At 44.5% G+C, this 25,357-nt stretch overlaps 2 protein-coding genes across 5 annotated transcripts in view; one reads left to right on the top strand and one right to left on the bottom strand.

The window, feature by feature from the left end:
• Window positions 1–378: 378 nt before the first annotated feature.
• On the bottom strand, window positions 379–3,123 carry HPS6 (HPS6 biogenesis of lysosomal organelles complex 2 subunit 3). The gene has a single exon (XM_038577956.1). The coding sequence runs from the start codon at window positions 2,968–2,970 to the stop codon at window positions 577–579; it is 2,394 nt and encodes a 797-aa protein (XP_038433884.1). The 5' UTR covers window positions 2,971–3,123; the 3' UTR covers window positions 379–576.
• Window positions 3,124–8,552: 5,429 nt separating this feature from the next.
• Window positions 8,553–25,357, top strand: part of ARMH3 (armadillo like helical domain containing 3) — a 181,315-nt gene continuing 164,510 nt past the window's right edge. Inside the window, exons 1-3 of one of the 4 annotated variants that reach the window (XM_038578587.1) lie at window positions 8,553–8,720; window positions 16,933–17,003; window positions 23,596–23,708. In XM_038578587.1, the coding sequence (XP_038434515.1) occupies window positions 23,607–23,708 (102 nt within the window). In that variant the 5' untranslated portion in view covers window positions 8,553–8,720; window positions 16,933–17,003; window positions 23,596–23,606. Of the gene's footprint in view, window positions 8,721–16,932; window positions 17,004–23,595; window positions 23,709–25,357 lie in introns of those variants that run through there. The other 3 variants (XM_038578586.1, XM_038578588.1, XM_038578585.1) reach the window with 3 other exon arrangements.

Raw genomic sequence — 25,357 nt, 5'->3', positions numbered from 1 at the left:
TTATGAATAAGTAAAATCTTTAAAAAAAGAAAAAAAAAAAAAAAAAAAGAAGCAGGCTCCATGCAGGAAGCCCGAAGCGGGACTAGATCCCAATACTCCAGAATCACGAGATGAGCGAAAGGCAGGCTTGCTTAATTGCTGAGCCAACCCAGGCATCCCTAGAAGTTTCTATAGAGTTCAAGCTCTAGGCCCACTCCCCTTCCAGGATTTTGGGGATGGGGCTGAAAGTTCCAACTTTCTATCACTTGGTCTTTCAGGTGACCAGTCCTATCCTTAGGGTGGGTGTTCCTACCTTAAGCTACCTTATTAGCATAAATGCAGATATAATCTAAAGAAGCTCCTTATGAATAACAAAAGACACTCCCATCACTCAGGAAATTCCAAGGGTTTAGAAGCTCTGTGCCAGCACAAAAACTTGAGGACAAAAACCAATATTATTTATTATAATATTTACCATATATATTTAAAAATTGCTCCAGAAGATAGGAGTATTGCACACAGGTCCCACCCTAGTCCCTGCCAACTTGTAGGCACCTTCCCTGATTGCTGCATCCTAGAAATGATTTTTAGCCTGTGTCAGTCACACAGAAGCCCAGGTGATGCCCAGGCCTCTAAGCCTGGGTGGTCTGAGGCCTGGAGGGTAGTCACAGGTCCTCGAGGTGGGGTGGGAGGTGGAGTGCCTGGGTCCCATAGGATGTCCTCATATAGGCTTAGAACTGGGCCAGAGGACCGTCCTTGAGCTCCAGTCCGCTCCAGCAGGGCTTTGAGCAAGCCCACAGTGAGAGGGGGCTCGGTTCCAGGCTCAGGGAATGGGGTAGGCGGCTCTGACTCATCTGGGAGGTGTGTCCGTAGCAGAAGCAGGAGCTCAGCTGGAGCTAGGTCTGGTGGGCACAGGCGGCAAAGGAGGGGGAGGTAAGCATCAAGTCGGCGATGCCGGGCAAATTCAGCCAACAGCAGTTTGAAGATCTCGCTTCGAAGCAGGGGGCTGGAGGGGCTGAGGGCCAGGCCTGCCTCTAGAGCCCGCTCCCACTGCTCCTTTTGCACCAGCTGCCCCACAGCTTGGAGCACAGCTTTGGGCCGCCCACTGCCCAAGAGCAGCTCCAGCTCCAGTGCCTCAGGCCTGGTCCCCTCCTCACCTAGTACTGCCAGGGCTCGTCGATACAGGGGCAGCCCCGGGCCCCCTGACCCCCAGCCCGGACCACCCTGCTGTTGTGCCAGCTCCACAAAGGGTGGCAGCCATCCTGGCTCCAGCCGGCAGAGGCATTGGCACAGAAGTTCAAAGAGGGGCAGTATCCCATTGGGAGGTTCCTTTCCAGCTGAAGTACCTCCTAGTACCTTCTTCCACACATCAGGAGGCGCATGGGACTTCAGCCTGCCTTTCCCATCTGGCTGGAGCTGCAGGGCCCTGAGGATGGCACCCCAGGCTGCTGTAGGAAGAGCTTGGAAAACAGTGTTGAGCTGGGCCAGCTGGTCTCCTACCAATTCAGTCCTTAGTAGGCGTGCCACTTCGAGCTCGGCCAGCTCAGTCCAGCCAGCTTCCTCATCGTCCCCAGCCACCAGGTGGGCTTTGAGCTGATCTAAGGCCCGGTAATCTCGAAGCTCAGCCCTCAGTGTGGTCAATAGTGTAGATGGGGACACATGTCCCTGGAGAATGGAGGCCAGGGCCTGAGGTGCCCGGAATGTGCTGTTGTGTCTCAGTTCCTCTGGGGTGAGCTGAGCACCCCGCAGGCTGCGTCGCTGGTAGTACTCACAGGCCTCCTCAAACACCAGGTCTTCAGCTGAAGGCACCTCAAGGCCCTGTGGGGCTTCCCAGCCTACTCGAAACAGACCCAAAGCTGAAAGCAAACGAAGACCCCCTCGGGTCTCCAGCTCTTCTTCATCCTCCATGCCAGGGACTGGGGGTGCCAGTAAATGGACTCGGTCTGTACTTAGGACCTTTCTCTCCAGCAGCTGCCCGCTGCCCATGTCAAGCAGTTCCAACGTGGAGCCCAGCACACAGGCCAGAGTACCATGAAATGTTCCCAGTGCTGCAGACCCTGCCAGGCCGACAGGTGCCTCCTGCAGTGTGCCCACAGCCCGAGTACCACCATGGGACTGCACTAGGCTCACAGTGCCCTTGAAGTCAAGCAACAGCAGGCCCTGGGGAGTTGGGGCCCAGGTATGTACAGTCAATGGCTTCATGGGGGACAGCAACCCAGGAAGGCCTCGGAGCAGTGCCCGGAAGTCCCATGTGTCCCCTTGTCCTGGATGCAGGCTCTTACTGTGAGAGAGGCCAAGACATGGGGCAGCCACCATCAACTTGCCCTTGCCTGGCCTCCAGATGAGCAGAATGTGACCCACGCCAGGCCAGGTAGCGGCAGTGGGCACGAGGAAGAGGTCCTTGCGGGAGGCCAGCAGCCCGAAAGAGGGGCAGTGGTGCAGCAGGATGTGTGTGCGGCCCAGGTTGGTGCCGGCCTCCCCGCTGGGCTCCAGGGTTCGGACGCACACGCAGTGGCTGAAAGCAGCAGGCGGCCCCAGCCAGCCCTCTGCGCCCGCCTGACGCTCCTCGCACCACACCAGGCGGCCTCCAGGCGCCGCCACGGCCACCACGCGGGCTCCACCGCCGGGACACAGCTCGGTGCTCCGCAGCAGCCGCCAGCCAGGCCCCACTCCCGCGCCCCACACCTCGGCTAGGCCACTCTCCCACACCAGGACCAGCGCCGGGCGCGTCGGCCACGGCAGGAAGAAGGCGTCTAGCGGTGAGGGGTGGCCAGCTGGCCAGGCACGCTCCAGCTCCGCGCCCGGGCCACGCACCGCGACCAGCAGCTGCGGGCTCGGCGCCCCCGGGGGGCGCAGGAGCAGCAGGTGGCGGCCGTCTGGGCTGCAGCGGACTCGAACGGCCGGGTCCCCGGCCAGCAGCTCCCGGAGCCGGGCCGCGCCGCTAAAGTGGCTGAGGTCCGAAAGCAGGCGCAGGGTGCCCATACGCTTCATAGTAGCGCCCGCGCGGGAGCACGCCGGAGCCCGGCCGCCCCCTGGGGTGAGGCTCGGCGCTGGGTCGGGGGTTCCCGCGGGGAGACCGAGCCGCGCACAGACTTCCGTCCCGCGTCGATGAGGTGAGCCGACGCCAGGCCGGAGAGTCGGCTCGGCCCCGCCCCTCAAGCCCTGCAGAGGGCTCCGCCCAGCTCACGCCCCGCCGGCGCGACCCCGCCCTCCGGGGGAGGGGCCACGCCAGCCTCGCGCGGGAGGAGCCTCCTGAGCACCGGGCGTCTCCGCACGTCAGTCCTTGCAAGCCCGACCCACGCTCCTGCGGTCGGGGTGTAGGCCCATCCGCCCCAGCCCCAGGAAGCGCAGAGCCTTACTCGGGAAGCTCCCTGGCTGAGCCCTGAACTGAAAGTGTCACAACTCCCAAGGCTTTCCTTCCCTCCACGCCTCGCTCACTCCAACTTCTGGCAGTTTGTCGTGAAATTTTTATTGAGCACCTACTAAATGCCCGGCTAAGTAGACAGCCCTGAACAAAAGAGAAAAACTTCAGCTTCATGGGATTGACAATCTAGTGGAAAATAATAACAGTTAATACTTCCGTGGCACTTACTGTGTAAATCCCCATCCCCGCCAGACAACAACACCCTTTGCACAGATATGGAAAATGAAGCACAGAGAGATTAAGTGAATTTGACCAGGATCATACAGCTATTCAGCAGGTAGAAGTAAGGTGGGATTTTTTTTTTTTTTAAGATTTTATTTATTCATGAGAGACAGAGAGAGGCAGAGACACAGGCTGAGGGAGAAGCAGGCTCCATGCAGGGAGCCCGATGTGGGACTGGATCCCGAGTCTTCAGGATTACACCCTGGGCTGAAGGTGGAGCTAAACCACTGAATCATCTGGGCTGCCCTAGAGGTGGGATTTCAGCCACAGGCAATCTCAGTCCAGAGTCCTTGCACCGTATCACTTTACTATATCAACAACTCATCACCAAAACTAAGCATTTGCTAAAAAACAAAATTAAAACACTGAGTGTGTGTAATTTCTCTAGCAACATCTACAAAATGATATGCAGGGATTTCTACCCCTGACTTCCTCAAGTGATGTGGTATTCCTCCTCCCTCCAAACCCAGTTTCTCGTTGTGAGCCCCGCTTCTCCCTCCTTCTCCCAACAGCTTCAGTCAGAATTTGCATCCATTTCCACTTCATTAGCCTCACTCTGCCCTCTTCCTTTCAGCATAGAAACACTCTATCTAGCCTGTCTAGTCACTCTCACCCTCATCTCTCTACCACCTCTACCACTGTAGCTTCATCTCCTCCTGCCTTTAATCAAATTTCTTGCAAAGATCCTCTAGCATTTGCTTGCCTCCACTTTCTCTCCTTCTATTACTACTACTACTAAATCACAATTTACCTGAGGTAGATTTTCCTGAGGTCTTCAAGGATATTTTTGTTTCCCTTTCTCTCTGAGAAGTTTGACGACCTCCTGGTTGAAAGTCCCTCCTGTGATTTCCAGGGCATCTTTCTCCTGTCATTTTCCTCTTTTTTAGATAGTATTTGGTTCATCAATAAATGTTGGTATTTAAATTCTATAATGGGCTCTTTCCTTTTTTTTTTTTTTTAAAGATTTATTTATTTTAGAGAGATACACAGCACGGGTGGGAGAAGCAGAGGGAGAGGGAGACAGAGTTTCAAGTAGACTCTGTGCTGAGTGCAGAGCCTGACACGGTGTTCAATCGCTGAAACCAAGAGTCGGAGGTTTAACCAACTGAGCCATCCATGAGGGGGAGGCATAAATGGGACAAGAAGAAGAAAGAGAAGAAGAAAAAGGAAGGGAGAGGAAGGAAGGAAGGAGCCAAGGCTGAAGTACTTAGGAATCTTAATTACTTATCTAATACTTAATGCCTACCTCATTCCTTCCTTTCCTCCTCACTTCCCTCCCTCTCCCCTCCCTTCCCTTCCTTCCTTCCTTCCTTCCTTCCTTCCTTCCTTCCTTCCTTCCTTCCTTCCTTCCTTCCTCTTCCTAGGCCATTCCCTTCTCATGGTTTGAACCATTACCACTCAGCCAATGGTTCAAAATATTTATCTACAGCTTAGATATTTCTGCTGAGCTCCAGGAAAGTGTACCCACATGTGTACTAAACATTTCTGGCTGAATGTCTCACAGATATTTCAATCTCAACATGTCCTAAACATCACCTTCCTGCCCAAATTTGCTCCTTCTCCAGCTGTTCATAGTTGTCAAAGGATTTCTTTCATCTTTGTATTCTCACTTTTAGATTAGAGCCTGGCACAAAGAAAGACTTGAAGAATAGATGTTTGGTGAAGGAATGAGTAAGCCCCAGTGAGCACATGTCTATGTGTGTGATATCCCTTAGGAATCTTTTGGCTAAGAGTTACAGAATAGTTACAGAAATAGGCTATCTTAAAGACAAGTGAAACTTATTAGAACATAAGGGGCTCACAAAACCTGTAGGAGGCAGGAGGGGCAGTCTTGGAAAATGAGCAGGAAGCAAGACACTCTTTGCAGACCAAGAAATAGGAAACATAATTGTTTTTCAGCAGGAACCATTTGGCTAGGATACATCTGTTATGAATGAATCCTGACCATCTCTTCATCTTTGCATCTTTAAAAAAAATATTTATTTATCCATTTTAGAGAGAGAGAGAGAAACAGAGACAGAGAATGAGCGAGAGGGGCAGAGAGAGGGAGAGAGAATCCCAAGCAGACTCCACACTGAGCGTGGAGGCTGACTTTGGGCTAGACTCGGAGCTCAATACCACAACCATGAGATCATGACTTGAGCTGAAACCAAGAGTTGGATCCTCAACTGACTGCACCACCCAGGCGCCCCCGTCTTTGTATCTTTTGACTAAGAGTCAAAGCTCTTGGAGGTTGCACCTAGTGGCCAAGCCCAGGTTACATGAACTCATTTGCCTTAGTTGCTCAGGGCCTAGTTTTCCACCAAGATTACCCAAAGGAAGAGACCCCCAGAATAGGAAAGGAAGGGTTCAGAGCTGAATAGCCAAACAAATATGACATAGGCTTTTTATTATCCCCATTGCTCAGATAGAAAACTAAGGTTTATTAATTTAAGTTTATTTATTTTTAGTAATCTCTACACCCAATGTGTGGCTTGAACTCATGACCCAAGACCAAGAGTCATATGCTCTTCCAACTGAGCCAGCTAGGCATCTTTAAAGAGCTCAAGTAATTGTCCAAAGTTATACAGCAAGTAGGCGGCAGTTTTAGGATTTATTCCCACAGTGTTTCAGAGAGGCATGCTCTTACGTATTCAGTGTATGGCCTTCTAAACTTAACTTTTGTCTGAATCCATATTTAATTTACCTCCTGGACATGGGCATGGACAGTGTATTATGTTGCTTTGCCCTTATACCCTCTCCTCTAAGACTTGGCTCCATCTTCACCTTCTCCCAGGAAGCCTTCAGAGATTGACATGGAATTTCCCTTTCTCTGAATTTTCAGAGCATTTACAACGTGAGGTTTCCTAAGCCTGACCTTGATAACTCACTGTCTGATATTTAAAACAGTTAATTGTGTATCTATATACCACTTTATTATAACATAGTCTCAGTGTTGTATTAATAATAATTACTTTTACTACTCTCAGAATTGGGTATTCAGTAGGTGATCAACAAACAAACAGGTGTTAAAAGTAAATCAGGTATGGAAAGGGGTTTGTTCAGCTGGACAGTATATTTCTTTCTTTCTTTTTAAAAAATATTTTATTTATTTATTCATGAGAGACACAGAAAGAGAGAGGCAGAGACATAGTAAGAGGGAGAAGCAGGCTCCATGCAGAGAGCCCGATGCGGGCTTGATCCCAGAACCCCAGGATCATGCCCTGAGCCAAAGGCAGATGCTCAACTGCTCAGCCACTCAGGCATCCCTGGATAGGATATTTCTAACTGGTGTTCAGGAACTCTTGAGGTTTACCTCAAGATACTTTCCTTTTGCTTCTTCTCACTCTTTCTAATATTCTATTAAGGTATACACCTTTTTACCACTAACCACATCTTACACTACTGTGTAAATAGACAAGAAAAAATAAAAATCTCCCAAAAAGACAGCCTCGGCTTCTGGGTCTTTAAGATCAATTTCCTGATAGATCTGTGTTCAAATTCTTCTTCACCTTTTACTAACTCTGGAAACTTTGGCAAGCTATCTAATTTTTTTCTCACCTATGAAGAATTTGCTTTATAAAGTCATCATAGAGATCGAATGACTTAGGGCACCTGGCTGGCTCAGTTGGTGGAGCATGTGGCTCTTGATTGCAGGGTTGTAGGTTTAAGTCCCATATTGGTTGTAGAGATTACTTAAAAATAAAATCTTTAGGGGCACCTGGGTGGCTCAGTCAGTTAAGCATCTGCCTTCGGCTCAGGTCATGATCCTGGGGTCCTGGGATGGAGCCCCTCATGGGGCTCCCTGCTCAGTGGGGAGTCTGCTTCTCCCTTTTCTTCTCCCTCTTCCCTTCCCTCTTCTCGTGCTCTCTCTCTCAAGTAAATTTTAAAAAAATTTAAAAAGTAAAATATTAAAAAAGATAAAGGATTGAAAGGCTTTATTTATTCATATACACACGCGGGTATGTAGAATCCAAGGGCACGCACACACACACTGCCCAGCCTATCCTTTTTAATCTTCCATTTTGCATAGAGAAAACGGAGACTCAGAGATTACCATGTCCAGTTAACACATGGTGCTTTACACATAGTAGGCACACAATACATATTTGTTGAATGGATTTGTTTCCTTATCTTTTTTCTTTTTAAGATTTTATTTATTTATTCATGAGATACAGAGAGAGAGAGAGAGGCAGAGACACAGGCAGAGGGAGAAGCAGGCTTCACGCAGGGAGCCTGAGGTGAATCTCCATCCTGGGTCTCTAGGATCAGGTCCTGGGCTGAAGGCGGCGCTAAACCGCTGAGCCACCCAGGCTGCCAAATGGATTTGTTTCCTATTTTTCATTTACAAAGTTGCAATAAACATCCTGGAACATAATTTTTTTCCCCTTTTAATTTTAAAATAGGCTTATCACCCAACCTGGAGCCCAATGCGAGCCTGAACTCAAGACAGTATCAACCCCTGAGCTAAGGTCAAGAGTTTCATGCTTAACCCACCAAGCCACCCAGGTGCCCCATGGAACATATACATTTTCTTTTTTTTAAGATTTTACTTATTCATGAGAGACAAAGAGAGAGGCAGAGACACAGGCAGAGGAGAAGCAAGCTCCTCACAGGGAGCCCGATGTGGGACTCTATCCCTGGACCCTAGGATCACACCCCCCAGCGGAAGGCAGACGCTCAACCGCTGAGCCACCCAGGCGTCCCTGACCAATACATTTTTATTCTTAGAAATGGAATTGCCCCGTTCAGAGTCCGTTGTATGTAAAATGTTTATATGTAAACTTCGCCTATATTTAAAAAAACTGCTATTGCAACTTGCCTCCAGTAGACCCGCAGTCAATATTTTTGCTAATTTCTTTCTCGCGGTGCATTTCGGGAGTTGTAGTCCTTGTGATGCTTGCTGGGAACCTCGGTCTGAGCCAGCCTCAGGAAACGGGTGTGGACGTACCTATTACGCAGCGGGCTCTAGGACCCGGCAGGGCACCGTGGGACGGGGAAGGGTCGGGGAGGTCGGGAGCGGGTCCGTGAGCTTGGTGGAGCGGCGGCGTCGGTGGCGACGGGAGCGAGCGGGCCCGGGAGCGGCGCGGGTTGTGGAGGAGGAGCCCGGGGCTCGGTAAGCGGCGCCGGCCCGGGCCGGTCCCCGAACCTGGCCAACTCCTGCAGCTCCCGCCGGCCTAGGCCTTGGCCCCGAGGCGGCCCTGGGGGCGGGGCCTACGCTCGCCTTGGGGACGACGGTGGTGACGGGGAGAGAGGGAGGGAGGACAGCTGCTGAGGCGGGCTGAGGCTGAGTGCGGCTGGGAAGCTGGGCCCGGGCGGTGGAGCGGAGCGAGAAGCGTTTTGCTCCCACAGCGGCTGATCCCTGGGTCCTTCCGGTGCCTGTCGCGGCCTTCCTGCTCCTTGCTGGGCCCTCTTGGCAGCCGAGATGCTGACCTTTGACCCTGGCATGGGACTAATCCCGATCCCTCAGCCTCCTGAGCCTCTCCCCTTCAGGTTGTCGCCGCCCCTGGGAGGCCTTGAGCCCAGTCCAGCCTGGCCCTGGGATGAGAGCTTTGGGCAGGACCTCTGAGAAGGGTTAGAGGCAGGCCCGTCTATTGAAGTCTTCAGTTGTCCTGGAAGGGCCCTCAACCTGTCCCTCTTTTCAGTCTCTGGCCAATGGGCTTCAGCCCACCCTACACACAGAATCAGTGAAGCTGCCGTGTTTTCTCTGGCTTACTTGGAGCGAGCCTGGGAAACGAACCTGTTCCAAGCAGGTGTGGGGAAGAAATAGAAGAAAAAGCTGGTTTCCTGGGGAAGGAGAGTTATCAGAGGCCGTGGAATGCTGCCTCTGGAGACTGGGGAAGCAGGAACTTGGGCCAGACTCGAAAAATGTTTCTGGAACATCAGACCCTCCCCAGTTCTTTCTCCCCAGAGAAAGTTTTGAGCCTTAGTGAGAACGGTTTCTTTGCAATTCTCAGTGACTTTGTAAACCAGGGCAACTGTGGTTTGGGCCCCTGTCCTTAGCACAAGTGAATTGGCATTATTTTGGGTGTGTGTTCAGTTGGATTTGTGTGCTCAGTACTTCCCATGTGAAAGCTTTTGGGATAGCAGATCAATCTAGAGAAAGGTGTATCCTTCTTTTTAGGATTGTAAAGGGGAACTTCCATTCTTTTTTTAGTGAATAGGGGAGCCTTTAAGACTCCCCTAAGCCTTAAGCCTGTAAGAGCCTTAAGCCTTTTTTCGTTGTATGTTTAGGCATTATAATTCATTCATTTGTTTAGCATTTGTATAATATAATTTTAAAAACTCTTGAAAACTCAAAACATTTATGAAAGTGGAATTTCACATAGAGTTAAGTTCAAAATTCCATAAAATCTGGGGAATACAGCTAAATTACAAATTGGTCCAGGATATATGAAGGTGAACTGTTTATTCAACATATATTTATTGAGCATGTGCTATGTAACTGGCACTAAGGTTAGAAATAGGAGTATCTTTCCTCAAGGACATGAGAGAAACATTCATATGAAGATTGTAGTGCTGTGTGTTACATATCCACATAAAGGAATTTATACAATGCAAAGGGAATACTGTCCTTGTGTGGGAGAGTCAGCGGTGTATTTGCAGGGAGGAGATACTTGAGTTGGGTTTTGAAGGATAAGTAGGAGCCTGTACAAATAAGGCAAGGCATTCCAGTTGAGCAAAGCACGCACAAAGAAATGGTGAAAGTGTGAAGAGGGGGAGCCTTGGTGGCTCAAATGGTTAAGCATCTGCCTTTGGCTCAGGTCATAATCTTAGGGTCCTGGGATTGCCTGCATTGGGCTCTCTACTTAAGCAGGGAGTTTGCTGGTCCCTCTCCCACTGCCCCTCATCCCCACTCATATGCTTTCTCTCTCTCTCTCAAATAAATAAATAAAATCTTTAAAAAAGGGCAGCCCAGGTGGCTCAGCGGTTTAGCGCCGCCTTTAATCCAGGGTGTGATCCTGGAGTCCCGGGATCGAGTCCCATGTAGGGCTCCCTGTGTGGAGTCTGCTTCTCCCTCTGCCTCTCTCTCTCTCTCTCTCTCTCTGTCTCTCATGAATAAATAGATAGAATCTTTAAAAAAAAAATCTTAAAAAAGAAGTGTGAAGAGAGAAAAAATAGCATGATGTTTAAGTGTCAAAAATTTGTTCCAAACAGGATGTGTGGTGGGGAAATTGCCAGGAGGTAAGACTGAAAAGAAAGTAGGGAGCCATTGCAGTTTTTTCTGTTAGGGAGTGACAGAAGAGTGGATTAAAGTAATGAGAAATGAGGCAATGAGACTAATTAGAGTTGTTGCAGTTGAGTGAGAGTTTGAATAAAGTGTGGCAGTGGGAATGAAGAAGGGAATTGATTTTAGAACTATTTGTGAGATGCAACATGACTTAGTGACTTAGGGAGAGAGAGTAAGCTAAGGTTTCTAATTTAAGAAATTGGGTGAATAGGAATTTCTTTTTTTTTTTTTTTTTTTTTAATTTTTTTAATTTATTTATGATAGTCACACACAGAGAGAGAGAGAGAGAGAATGAGGCAGAGACACAGGCAGAGGGAGAAGCAGGCTCCATGCACCGGGAGCCCGACGTGGGATTCGATCCCGGGTCTCCAGGATCGCGCCCTGGGCCAAAGGCGGGCGCCAAACCGCTGCGCCACCCAGGGATCCCATGAATAGGAATTTCACTGACCAGGTTATGGATTAGAAAAAGTAGAGCAGATTTTTTTAAGGGTTGGGGTGACTATGGAAAGAGGTATAAGGGAGATAACCCCTTATACTTGTGGCATATGGACATGGAGATGTTAGTAGGCAGCTGTAAGTAAGGAGGCCTGGTGAGCTTAATAACTTGGCAATAGCTCTGAATGAGACAAATATGAGAAAATCCTGGGAAAGATAACGTTTTTTTTGTTTGCTTACAAGGAAGAATCAGAATGTGCACTTCTTCCATGTAACAGTGAGCTTCTCAAGGCAGGGACCATACTTTAGTAATCTGGGGTCTGCTTTTTGTCTTATACTGTGGCTGTGCTATTATAAAGTCTGATAAATGTTAGTCATTAAGCCAACAGGAAATCCATTTACTTTGTAAGGTTGCAGTTACCTTTGGGCTTTCTTTAAGAGGATTATGGGATTCTGTCTTAGAATTTTCATTTTATACTTAGGTGGTATTCATGAGGCTTGTATGGTTCAACAGGAAAGGAAATGAAGAAAATAGGAGTGACGTTGTGCTGCTTGAGGAAGTTCAGGGCTAGAACAGGAGATAGACAGTATTAATTTACAGGAGGCTCCTGCTCATTGAGAAGAGGCTCTTACAATGAATTCTCATTTTGGGAGATGTCAGAAAAATGTGATTTTCAATCAAAGTTGCCTGAAATCCTGTCAATTTGGAGTTGGTTTCTCCTTATGAAGGTGCAAGTGCATTCCTTCTTGTATAAAATAAGGGAACCTGAGGTAGTCATGTTTATTTAAACCTCTTCATCTGTATTATTAGTTTGTGCAAATAGGCAGACTCAGTAGATTGTTGGGACTAGCTTAAATTCTCTTCTGTGAAACTACTTCATCCCTAGTAGATGCAGACAATGGCTGATACTATCCTAGAGTAAGGATTGGGAAGTTCCTGGTTTTGCCAATTACTGATTAGTCCGTAAGTCCCTGAATTATTTTCACTTTCAAGTATAGGCTAAATAGCCATGCTGAGGTGAGCCTAGTCCACAGGACACGCAAGATGTCAATGCTGCTCCATAGTGTCTCATGTACCCACTGAATCAGGCTGTCTCTGTCCTAGTAGTTAAAAAGAGTTGGTGCTTGTCAGTGTCCCAAGTTGACTGACTTTTCTTGGGTAAAGTGGGAATGTTGATATTATGGATATCAGTTTGGAGTTAACATGGAATTTTAAAAGAATCTGCTTTTTTTTTTTTTTTTTTTTTGAATCTGGATTTTTAGTATTTTTAGTCAATGCCCCTGATTTTTTGCACTAATGGGATATTCTTTTAGGGAGAAGGGCTACCAGAATGGCTGTTTTACTTTGGATAAAGTGAAATCCTCATTGTAAAGTTACAGCAATAGTACCTACTTTATCTGGTTGTTGTAAGGATTAAATATGGTATATTTAAAGCACTTAGAACAGTGCCAAGTATATAGTGAGTATGTATTCAGTAGAGTTACTTTGTATCACCTCGATTGGGAGGTTGTGCTTGGAAGAATGAATGATGAATTCCATCTCCAGAACTTAAAAAAAAGAAAAGTGATAGCATAAGGGGATGGTGGCCTGTCCATAAAGGGAATTCAAAGAGGTGGCTTCATGAGTGCATGCCTCATTCTGTTCTCATTTTGGAAATATGAGAGACTTGGAGTGCCTTGCTCTAAAAATCCATTAAAATGGAAAGACATCATATGCTTGTTTTAGAGCCAGTCTGTGGGGTAGAATTTTTTTTTGTTTTTTAAAGATTTTATTTATTTATTCATGAGAGACACAGAGAGAGAGAGAGAGAGAGAGAGAGAGAGAGAGAGAGGCAGAGACACAGGCAGAGGGAGAAGCTGGCTCTGTGCAGGGAGCCTGATGCGGGATTCGATCCCGTTACTCTAGGATCACACCCTGGGCTGAAGGCAGGCTCTAAGCCACTGAGCCACCCAGGGATCCCTGTGGGGTGGAATTGAGGGAACCTATACTATGAGAGAAGCTGTGTCAAGGAACCGTGTGAAATAGTAGTATGTGAATCCAGCAGTGAACTAAATCAAATCTTCAGGCCTTGAGAAAGGAAGAGGCATCAGTAGTTGGGCATCTGCCTTCAGGTCAGGTCGTGATCCCCACATCAGGCTCCCTACAGGGAGCCTGCCTCTCCCTCTGCCTATATCTTTTCCCTTCTCTCTGTCTCTCATGAATAAATAAATAAAATCTTTGTTTTTTTGAAAAAAAGAAGAGGCATGTTAGGAACTAGTTTGAGAGTTAAGGGTTAGAGTTTGGAAGTAGAAATACCCTGCATTCTCGTAAATGCTTATAGTGCTATTATTTACCTCCATAATGCAGAAGAACTTAGGGAGAAGATAACTTCTGCCAAGGATTAGGACACCCCTACCCTCTGGCTTCTAATTTTTTTTTTAAATTTTTATTTATTTATGATAGTCACACACAGAGAGAGAGAGAGAGAGAGGCAGAGACACAGGCAGAGGGAGAAGCAGGCTCCATGCACCGGGAGCCCGATGCGGGATTCGATCCCGGGTCTCCAGGATTGCGCCCTGGGCCAAAAGCAGGCGCCAAACCGCTGCGCCACCCAGGGATCCCTACCCTCTGGCTTCTAGAGGAACTAGGGGACTTATAGGAGAGCCAGGGGAAGAGACTATATTTCTGGGTTTATAAACATATTATTTCCTCTTGTATATTGGGTGAATGGCCAGTGATCAGACAGTGGTGTTACTTGACTCAGCCACAACTTCTGGGCAGATAGGATTTTCATCTCCTTCTTTAGGCATTGCGGATTACTATAGTATAGTATAGTATTAAGTATTGTGGATTACTATACTATGTGTCTTGTAGTGATCTTTCACGGATGGACAAACTGGGGCTAGGATCCTAAAGAAAGGGATGCCATTGGTGAATTAATATAGGGAGAATGAGCCGGGAGTGGTGAGGGTTGTCCCAAGGTCCGTTCGTCCTTCCTTCCTTCCTTCTTTCTTCTTTCTTTCTTTCTTTCTTTCTTTCTTTCTTTCTTTCTTTCTTTCTTTCTTTCTTTCTTTCTTTCTTTCTTTCTTTCTTTCTTTTTTCAGATTTATTTATTCATTTATTTATGATAGACATAGAGAGAGAGAGAGAGAGAGAGGCAGAGACACAGGAGGAGGGAGAAGCAGGCTCCATGCCGGGAGCCCGACACGGGACTCGATCCTGGGACTCCAGGATCGTACCCTGGGCCAAAGGCAGGCGCCAAACCGCTGAACCACCCAGGGATCCCCCCAAGGTCCTTTCTAGAGGTGACAGAAGTTTTACTCATCCTCTAAAAATTGTGTGATGTCCAGATGCTCGTTTCAGAAAACGTTTGATGAGTTTAAGGCTTTGATGAGTTCTCAAACTTCAGTGAGCATCAGAATGACTTGGGGCAGAGTTTTTCAGTCTCAGTACTTTTGATATATTGGGCCAGATCATTCTTTGTTGTAGAACTGTCCCATGCATTGTAAGATGTTGAGCAGCATCCTTGGCCTCTACCTAGTAGATGCCAGTAGTATCTCCTTTCTCAATTGTGATGGCCCAAAATGTCTCTGGTTGATGTTCCCTGGATGGCAAAATTGCCACAGTGGAGAACAACTGACCTGGGGTGATTATTAAAAATCTAGACCCCTAATGTCAACTTTCCTCAAAAAAATTAAAAACAAATCTAAATCCCTAGTCCTTATCTTGAAAAGTCTGTTTCAATAATGGGGGAAGGGAGCTTAGGGACCTGTATTTTCAGGAGGTGCCTCAGGAGATTTTGGAACAATTGATTGCAGTTCTGTGATGGGAAAGCATAATCTGTCCTAAACTCAGGGCTGTATGGATTTATACTTGACTTGCTCTCCATTTCATCTTTCTAGCTTAGCTTCGTGTATCTTTCCATTCATTATTAAATTTTGGTGGATTTTATCCTCAGAGCACTGACTAAGCTCAATTAAAATATTATCAATCAAATCTTGTAGTGGAGGGATGCCTGGGTGGCTTAGCATTTGTGCGTCTGCCTTTGGCTCAGGTCGTGATCCCAGTTCAGGGATCGAGTCCCACATTGGGCTCCCTGCAAGGAGCTTGCTTCTCCCTCTGCCTATGTCTCTGCTCTCTTTCTGTGTCCCTCATGAATAAATAAAATCTTAAAAAAACAAAAACAAATCTCGTAGTGGATATCAGTGTTTCATCTGTTTTTTTTTTTTTTATGATTACCATATTGGATACATCTATCAACCTTACTAGACCGATTCCTCTCCAGTGTTTTCTTTCAAGTTTTCTACCATTTCATTCATTTATATATCTCTTTTTCACTTTACTGTTATCAATATTTATATCCATATGCATGTATCAGACATGCATATGTATCTTTTTTTTTTAAGATTTTATTTATTCATGAGAGACACAGAGAGAAAGAGAGGAAGAGATACAGGCAGAGGGAGAAGCAGGCTCTATGCAGGGAGACTGACGTGGGACTCGATCCAGGTCTCCAGGATCATGCCCTGGGCTGAAAGGTGCTAAACCGCTGAGCCACCCAGGGATTCCCCATGTATCTTTTACTATTTACAGTGGTACCTCTACCCACTGGCAAATGAAAGTGTTGAAACTCAAGATATCTGGACACTCCAAAGTTTGTTCATTAAGGTCAGTGAGTATATACTCTTCTTCCTCACTCACCTGGAACCTTGTCGCAGTTTGTCTGCAGAGCCTCAGCTTTGTTTATGTGTAGGTCACACCACTTCTGTGGACTCCTCTGCCTTTTGAGAGATAGTTTAGCATAGTGGTTAAGAACAGGGATTTTAGGGGCACCAGGGTGGCTCAGTTCATTAAGCGTTTTACTCTTGATTTCAGTTCAGGTCATGATCTCAGGGTTGTGAGATGGAGCTCTATATCGGTGCTGAGTGTGGAGCCTGCTTGGGATTCCTTCTCTCCTCCCTCTGCCCCTTCCTGCTCACTTGCTCTCTCTCTCTCTAAAAAATAAAATAAAAAATAAACTTCTTCAAGAAAAGATCAGGGACTCTAACATGTGGCTGGCTGGGTTTGAGTCCCTACTCTTATACTGGCAATTTTTTTTAAAACCACTTTATACTTTAGTTTTCTTATTGTAAGGTTCCTGGATCATAGGTCTGTGAGGATAAAACCAATTAATGTATATGAAGTGCTTAGAACAGTGCCTGGTGCACAGTAAGTGCTAAGCAATTTTAACTTTTTTTTTTTTTTAAGATTTTATTTATTTGAGAGAGAGAAAGGGAGGGTGCATGCATGCGCAAGTTGGGGGGGGGTGCAGAAGAAGAGGGAGTGGGAGAGGGAGAAGCAGACTCCAGGCTCAGTGCTGAGCCTGAGCCCACAGGGGCTCTATCCCACAACCCCGAGATCATGACCTGAGCCTAAAGGGAGGGTCAGACGCTTAACTGACTGAGCTACTCAGGTACCCCTAGTTGTTATTTTTGATTATTTTTGATTGATGTCCTGAGTGTGCAAGTTAGGGTTCCTGCTAGCCTCTGTTCTAGTGTTTTGCCTCAGTACTGTTAATTTTCATTTATGTATTAGAAAAAAAAACTGTTTTTTTTTTAATTGGGGGATACATTACATAATGTAAAGTGTACAACTTGATTAATTTTTTTACACATGTAAACATTTGTGTGATCTCCACTCCAGTCAAGGTAGAACACGTTTCCAGCACCTTAGAAGGCTTCCTTGTGCTCCTTCTCACTCACCTCCCCACCAAGGTAACCATTATTCCAACCTGTCACCATAGATTAATTTTGCTGTCTTTGAACTTCATATGATTAGAATCATCTGTTTTTACTTTTTTCTTTTAGAGGTTTTTATTCAACATCATGGAATTTATCAATATTGTTTCAATAATTTGTTCTTTTAAATTTCTGACTATAAAAACAAGTTCTGGGTAGTACTCTATTATATGAATATATTATAATCTTCCCATTCTGCCAATGGACATTTGAATACTCTATGTATGAAAAAAACACAAACACAAAATGCTCACTTCAAAAAAACCTTACAAGGACATTTCAAAAGGGGAATGTTGGGATCCCTGGGTGGCGCAGCGGTTTGGCGCCTGCCTTTGGCCCAGGGCGTGATCCTGGAGACCTAGGATCGAATCCCACGTCGGGCTCCCGGTGCATGGAGCCTGCTTCTCCCTCTGCCTGTGTCTCTGCCTCTCTCTCTCTCGATCTCTGTGTGTGACTATCATGAATAAAAAAAAAAAAAAAAATTAAAAAAAAAAAAGGGAATGTTTATACTATAAACGAGGCACCTGGCATTTCTGTTTCTTCAACATGCCAAGTATGTTCAAATCTTGGAGCCTTTGCATTTGCCATTCTATCTGAAACTTTTCCTGAGACTTTCACATGGCTCTTTCCTTTCTGTACTCTGATTTGCCCATGTATCATTTGTCATAGAGGCCTACTTTAATCTCTGGTCTAATGTAGGCCTTCTAGATAGTTTGTCTTTGAGATACTTATCACTGTCTCAACTTGTTTGTTGTCTTTCCCCCTTCTAGAGTGAAAACTCAGTGAAAGCAGAAATCTTGTCTGTCTTGTTCACTGGTGTATCCCTAGTGCTTAGTACCTAAAGGGGGCTCAGTGAATGTCTGTGGAGTGGATGAATGCCTGATCTGTGCATATTTTTTCTTTCTAGATGATGGGCATATTTGTTTTTATTCATTTTCTTTCTGTCTTTCTACTTTTCTTTTTTCTTTTCTTCTCCTTTTTCTTTTATGTACTGGGTAAAATGTTTTAGGATGTTTACCTCAGCATCTACCTTTAGGTATTTTGGAGTCTCCCTCGACAGTGGAGAGAGGGTGATACTTGCTTACAGTCCATTACCAGCATGAACCTAGAGCTATAGGCCATTAAATTTAGAAGCCTGCAGAGAGCTATTCCATGGCTTTTGTATTCCCTGGTTTATTGAGATATAATTGATATATTATGGAGATTATAATTGATATATAACATTGGTATATAATTTTAAGGTATACAGTGTGATGATTTGATACACATGAAATGATTACTATGATGAGGTTAGTTAACACATTCATCCATCACTTCACAGAGGCATATTCATGTTGTTGCAAATGGCAGAATTTTTTTTTTTGTGTGTGGCTGAATAATATTCCATTGTACATGTACACCACATTTTATTCATCCATTGACGGACTCTTAGGTTGTTTCCAAATCTTGGCTATTGAGAATAATGCTGCAGTGGACATGAGGATGCAGATAACTCTTCAAGACAGTGATTTCATTTCCTTTGGATATATACATAGAAGTGGGACTGCTAGATCATATCATAGTTTTATTTTTAATATTTTGAGGAACCTCTATATTGTTTTCTGTAGTGGCTGTACCAATTTCCATTCCCAACAGTGCACAGAGGTTCCCTTTTCTGCATATCCTTGCCACTGCTTCTTTTTACAGATTGGCACATTGAAGCCCAAGGAAGGAAAGGAAACTAAAGGTTATATGTAGTATGTGTATATGAGAATTGGGACCAAAACCCAAGATATTTTGTTTTTAGATTTTTTTCCAGTTTTATTGAAAAATAATTGACATACATCAGTGTATAAGGTGTACAGCATGATGATTTTATTTATATATATTGTGAATTGGTTACCTCAATAGGTTTTGTTAACATCTATCATCTCATATAGATACAATACCAAGACTTCTGATAGATGAACTATGGTAACTCTCTGGAAATTAGAATGAATTTCTGTTAATTTTTCTGATGCTAGAGTTGGCATGTATTGTGTTCAAGAAAACAATAAATGAATAGCTAAGTATCACTAGCATTTCTTGCACGTTAGACATTGGAGGAGTTTAGCTTTAGGTTTTAAAATCTTGGGGCGCCCGGTGTGACTTCCCTGACTCGGGCCACCTCTCCGAGTCACGGAACCTCTCCTGGGAGCGCTCCCCATTAAAACACTCTCGAACCTAAAAAAAAAAAAAAAAAATCTTGGGACTCCTGGGTGGCTCAGTCAGTTAAGCATCTGCCTTTGGCTCAGGGTCATAGTCTACCCTGGGTCCTGGGATTAAACCCCACATCAGGCTCTCCATCAGGCAGCCTGCTTCTGCCTCCCATCCTCCCTTCTCTTGCGTGAGTGCATACTCTCTCTTGTTCTCTTTGTTTCTGTCTCTGATTCTCTCTCCAGTAAGTAAATAAAAATCTCAAAAACAAAAAACAAAAAACAAAACAAAACAAAAAACCTTGATATTTGGTCATTTTATCCTGAAGGGATGTGAAGTGATGTGTATTTAAGATGTTTGTGGCTGGATTGCCTAAAGATATAATTCTTAAAAAGTTGTATGACTTGAGTCTTTTTCAGAGAAAGGTTGTGCTGTGGGTCATGGGACCAGCAGACTCTGAGTTTAGGAATAAAAGACTTCATTGATTTACCATTGGGTTGGGGGAATTTGAAACCATTTCTAAGTTTGATGGTAGGTGAAATTAGGATTGATATGTTGCCTGATTCTCTTTTATACTTTGCCTATTGTATCTTATTTCTGAGAAACTGTGTTAAAGCCTAAAATGACATTTCTGTGGGATTACTGTGGCTTTGCTGTAGTTTGCTTTTTCGGTGGGAGGATTGAAAATCCCAGATCAACAGAGGTCATAGTGTAGTCATAGAATGCTTCTTTCCCTTCTTCATGGTACCATAGCATTTTCTTTGTACGTTTATTTTCTCTCTCATGATTTGCCTTGTGCTTTGGGGTTATCATGTGTCTATCTCTGCCCATAGACTGTGAGCTCCTAGAGGATCAGGTCTGTAGTTTCCTCTTTGTAACCCCGTAGTGCCTAAACAGGGCTTTACAACATTTAGGTGTTTCTTATGTGTCTATGGTATTTTAGTGATGCTGAGAGAATCATTCAGTGAAATGTCTAGTCCAGTCCCCTTGTTTTACGTGTAAGGAAACTAGGAAGCACAGTGACTTAGTGTCATGTAGGTGGTCAGGACACCTGTATTCTAGTCTCAGTTCTGCTGGTTGGTTGTTCCATTATGCCTTGCTGCTCCTCAGGTGCTACTGGTTTTCTACAAAGAGAACAGTTGTGAAAGAGGAGAAAAACACTGGGAGGATACAAATTACACTCCCATTACTGATGTGCTCTACCAGTCAGATATTTTACTTTCAAATTTAAGAGCAGAGGCTTAATTTCCGAAATCCCGCAAAAGACTTTCATAGGGGTTCTACATGTCTCTCAGTCCACCATCCTCAGAATGTCTTTCCTGTGTTCCATGGGTAGAAGTGCTGGCAGGAAGAGGAGACTCTATGTTGTTAGTTTCCAGTCACATTTCAGACAAGCTTGAGTGGTAAATTCCAATTGCCTCTGATGATGACAGAGAGTAATGAGATGATGCTCTGGGCTGAATTTCCCCCTGCTCCAAATGGAGGGAGAGTGATGAAAATAATTTAACTTCTTAGGGAACTTGGTACTTTGGATTGGAATTGTTTTTCCCTCCTCTCCTATTCCCTTTTGCTTATTAGAAAGTATTGATTCTGAAATAGGGAAAGCGAGTTTATTAGATTTGGGGTGGACATTGATTAGCTGTAACCCAATTATAAATCCTCAGAGGGGCCTGTTTGTAAACAGGTGCTTTTCACATCCAGGAACTCGTGGTTCCTGCTATCCTCACTAATAAACTGGTTGAAGCTGAACACATGAAAAATCTATATCCACTAAGCTTAGAATTGCATTGCTTTTGACTTATTTTAATGGGATCCTGTTGATTTCCAATTTATTCCCCCCCCCCCCATAAGGACATCTTCCTCTTGACAACCTATTTAAAAGACACAGGAATGTTTTGAACGGAGGCTGTATTTCATGCTTTAAGGCAAAGTCATGATCAATATGGTATAAATTGCCCAAAAGCATCTTCTTTTTCTCTCTCTCTTTTTTTGGTTGGTATTTTTTCCTTCAGTTTTCTCTGGACCATAATGGATTTTGAGAGCTTAGTGAGGCCTTGATAGAGATAGGTCTTTTTTTTTTTTAAGATTTTATTTATTTATTCATGAGAGACACAGAGAGAGAGGCAGAGAGAGGGAGAAGCAGGCTCCATGCAGGGAGCCCGACGTGGGACCCCATCCCGGGTCTCCAGGATCAGGCCCTGGCCCAAAGGCAGCGCTAAACCGCTGAGCCACCGGGCTGCCCTAGAGATAGGTCTTAATAAAATTTTAGGTCATATGTAGGACTTTCCCCCCATATTTCGGAATCAGTCAGTGATGAGCATACACTGAGCATAATATACCCTGAGCAAGTGCTTACAGAAAAAAGATAAGATGAAAAAAAAATGTAGTCCCTGTGCTAAAAGATGCTTCATATCTAGTTGGAGAAATTTTCTGTGCTTTGTGGTTTTTGTGCTCAAAGGGTAAATCTCCTTTTTGGCTATATATATTAGAGAAAGACAATGTCTGAGATACACACACACACACACACATATATATATGTATATGTGTATATATGTGTATATATATATATACATATATATGTATATATATATACATATATATATATATATATACATAAGATTTTTTTAAGATTTCAGAGAGAGAAAGAGAGAGAGAGATAGCGGAAGAGAGCAGGAGTGGGAGGAGAGGGAGAAGCAAGTTCCTGCCGAGCAGGGGGCTCTATGTGGGGCTCGATCCCAGGACCCTGGAATCATAACTGGAGCTGAAGGCAGATGCTTAAGCAACTGAGCCACCCAGGTGTCCCAAGATATAATCTTTTATGCCACCAGATGCATCTCTTCCTCAAATTTTTGATTTTGTTTTTTTTTTTTTTTTAAATTTTTGATTTTGATCTGAAAAATAGCACATATTTTTCAAGTCATTGAACAAAATTTTTTTTCAAAAATTTTGAAAAAGTTTTATTTCAAAAATTTTGAAAAAATTTTATTTCAAAAATTTTGAAAACATTTTATTTTTTATTTTTTCATGATTTTATATTTTATTCATGAGAGACACACACACAGAAAGAGAGAGAGAGAGAGGCAGAGACACAGGCAGAGGGAGAAGCAGGCTCCATGCAAGGAGCCTGATGTGGGACTTGATCCGGGGTCCCCAGGATCACACCCTGGGCTGCAGGCGGCGCTAAACCCCTGTGCCACCAGGGCTGCCTGAACAAAATTAATTTTATTCTGATACTTTAGATTTGCCTGGAAGTAAAATCAGGCTTTCTGTTACAGCCCATACTTGCCATTGGGTGAAATTAAGTTTCACAACTAGAGCCTATAATTTAAGAGAGAGACAGGAATTTTGTCAACAGTAGAAAGAATCTGGGAAGTGAGGGAAAATGTGTAAATCCACAGTGGAGACCTCTGGGATTTCAAGTTCTCACTTGTAAAAAATTGAAATTCCTTGAAACAAGATGGGAAATTTGGGCATGATTCATAGAATTGCTTATATTTTTATTTTATTATTTTAAAAAAGATTTTATTTTATTTATTCATAAGAAACACACACACACAGAGGGAGAGACACAGGCAGAGGGAGAAGCAGGCTCCATGCAGGGAGCCTGATGTGGGACTCAATCCTGGGACTCCAGGATCACGCCCTGAGCCAAAGATGGACGACGTTCAACTGCTGAGCCACTCAGGTGCCCCTGGAATTGCTTTTATATAGAATTGAAAAATACACTGAGATTTGATCTGCAATAGTGTTAAAATATATATAGATTTGAAAGAAGTATATTGTTATATTCAGTTATTTTGAAATCAGATTTAATTTTTGTCCTCATAACTTCTATTTTCTGCCCTGAGTCTCTTTCCAGAGGAATTTCTGAAGACAGTCAACTGCAGTGTGATTTATGAGGCAGTGAAGGCCAAGTACTTTGCAGTGATGAGGACCTACTTACTTTGGGGAAATCAATGGAGCACATCAGTCTGCAGCACACTTCCTGCCTTAATGGTCCTAAGCTCAATCAATACTTGAAATTTAACTTCACCATCAGTCTGTGGGCAGTGTGTACTTTGCAGCATTCCTTCCATCAACCTCAAATATATGGCCAAATCTATTATAGATGGAGCTAGTTACACTTTCCTTCTTGGTTTTGGATCTGTTGTAAGCCTTGTCCACTGGCATGTTTTAAAGATGTAAAATGTGTTTTGCTGTAGGCCAAGTAATGATTTAAGCCTTGAAGTTACCTGCTCAGGGGATTGGGTGTTGGACAGATGCACAAGATCTATTACATGATTGTTTATCATTTTTTCTTCTTCCTAAAATATTTCCCATTGAGAGCTCTTCAACAGACTATCCAGTATCTTGGAGAGCATTTATAGCATTGACTGTGGCTTTCTTTTCACAGATTCTCTAACCATGGCACAGGTGGAAAAACGAGGGGGTTTGCTCCGGAAATCTTCAGCCTCCAAAAAACCACTGAAGGAAAAAGTGGTGCTGATGTATGATGAGATCTTTATGGTAAGGCCTGGAGCTCTGACAGTTACACACAGCTTGACTCCGTAGTTTCTTATTCTAAAATGAGAAATAAGCTCACCCCTGCCTGCTATCTTTCAGTTCTTCAGAGGGAGAAAGAGAGAGTAAGGGTGAGAGTGAGAATGAGCGCTCTTGTGTTAGAAATTATGACCATGTGTTAATTCATATAGATTGTTGTTATGTTGTTCTTATAGATTGTTGCAGTAAAACAATTGAAAGGAGGGAGGAAAGCTTGAGAAGCTTTTTTTTCCTCAATATCTTTAAGAAAGACTTGTCTTCCGTATGATCCAATGTAAGGACTCTTTTATCCTAGATGTCCCTTGAAGTTCCTTTTGGCCCTAGAATTCTATGATTTAAAATTTTTTAAAAGATGAACTATTAACAACTCAAGTTGTTAGTGGACAGAACAATTGCTTAATCTATCACATTATCCAACTATATAACATAACTGGTGAATTCCTAGTGATTGGATGGGGGATTTCTTTGGGTCTTCATAACTGCTGATTGACCATGGTCCAAGCCTTTGTTGTGAAGTCTGCCCTATTAGGGGAGGTTAGAGTAATTATATACCCTGAAGGGGTACTTGCCTTCTGAAATTCTGATCATAAATAGTACACATAAAACAGAATAATACTTATAAAAAGAGTTATTACCGGGCAGCCCCGGTGGCCCAGCAGTTTAGCGCCACCTTCAGCCCAGGGTGTGATCCTGGAGACCCGGGATTGAGTCCCATGTCGGGCTCCCTGCGTGGAGCCTGCTTCTCCCTCTGCCTGTGTCTCTGCCTCTCCCTCTCCCTCTGTGTCTGTCATGAATTTAAAAAAAAAAAAAAAGAGTTATTACCATGTTTTGAATTTCTACTATGCGCCTGGTGTCTAAGTGCGTCACTAAGTACATTAACTCTGACAAGAATGATGCAAGAGTGCCATGTTTTCACATGTGCCATGTAAAAGAGCAGTTTACAGATGAGGAAACTGGGGATCATAGTTGGAAGGTGATGGAGTCATGGTTTGAACCCTAGTGTTTGACTCCAGGGCCCTTACTTGTTCAACTTTGCCACACGGCCCAGAATAAATAATGCAATCAAATAAAACCTTTACCTCTTGGCAAGCCTTAGAGATAGAGTTTGAAATGCAAAAATTTAATACAGAATTGCACAGGTCAATACAGATGATTATACAGAGAAAATGAGTGAGAACTTGGAACTATTAGGGCTCTTTCTATATTAGGTAAGTTTGATACACATAGTGCTATTGATTGAGTGAGGATGGGAAGTGCCAACTCCATGAGTAGTCTGAATTTCTTTTTTTTCTTAAAAATTTTAAAAGATTTTTATTTATTTATTCATGAGAGACACAGAAAGAGAGGCAGAGACACAGGCAGAGGGAGAAGCAGGCCCCATGCAAGGAGCCCGACGTGGGGCTTGATCCCGGGTCCCCAGGATCATGCCGTGGGCTGAAGGCGGTGTTAAGCCTCTGAGCCACCCGGGCTGCCCGAGTAGTCTGAATTTCATATATAGATAAAAAAATGACATTATAGAATTATGAGAGTCAAGGGGTACCTGGGTGGCACAGTCAATTAAGCATCTGACTCTTGGTTTTGGTTTAGATTGTGATCTTGGGATCGTGAGATTGAGC

Source organism: Canis lupus, chromosome 28 (genome assembly GCF_011100685.1).
Source record: "Canis lupus familiaris isolate Mischka breed German Shepherd chromosome 28, alternate assembly UU_Cfam_GSD_1.0, whole genome shotgun sequence".
NCBI classification, from domain to species: Eukaryota; Metazoa; Chordata; class Mammalia; order Carnivora; family Canidae; genus Canis; species Canis lupus.
This window is presented reverse-complemented; position numbering and strand designations above follow the sequence as displayed.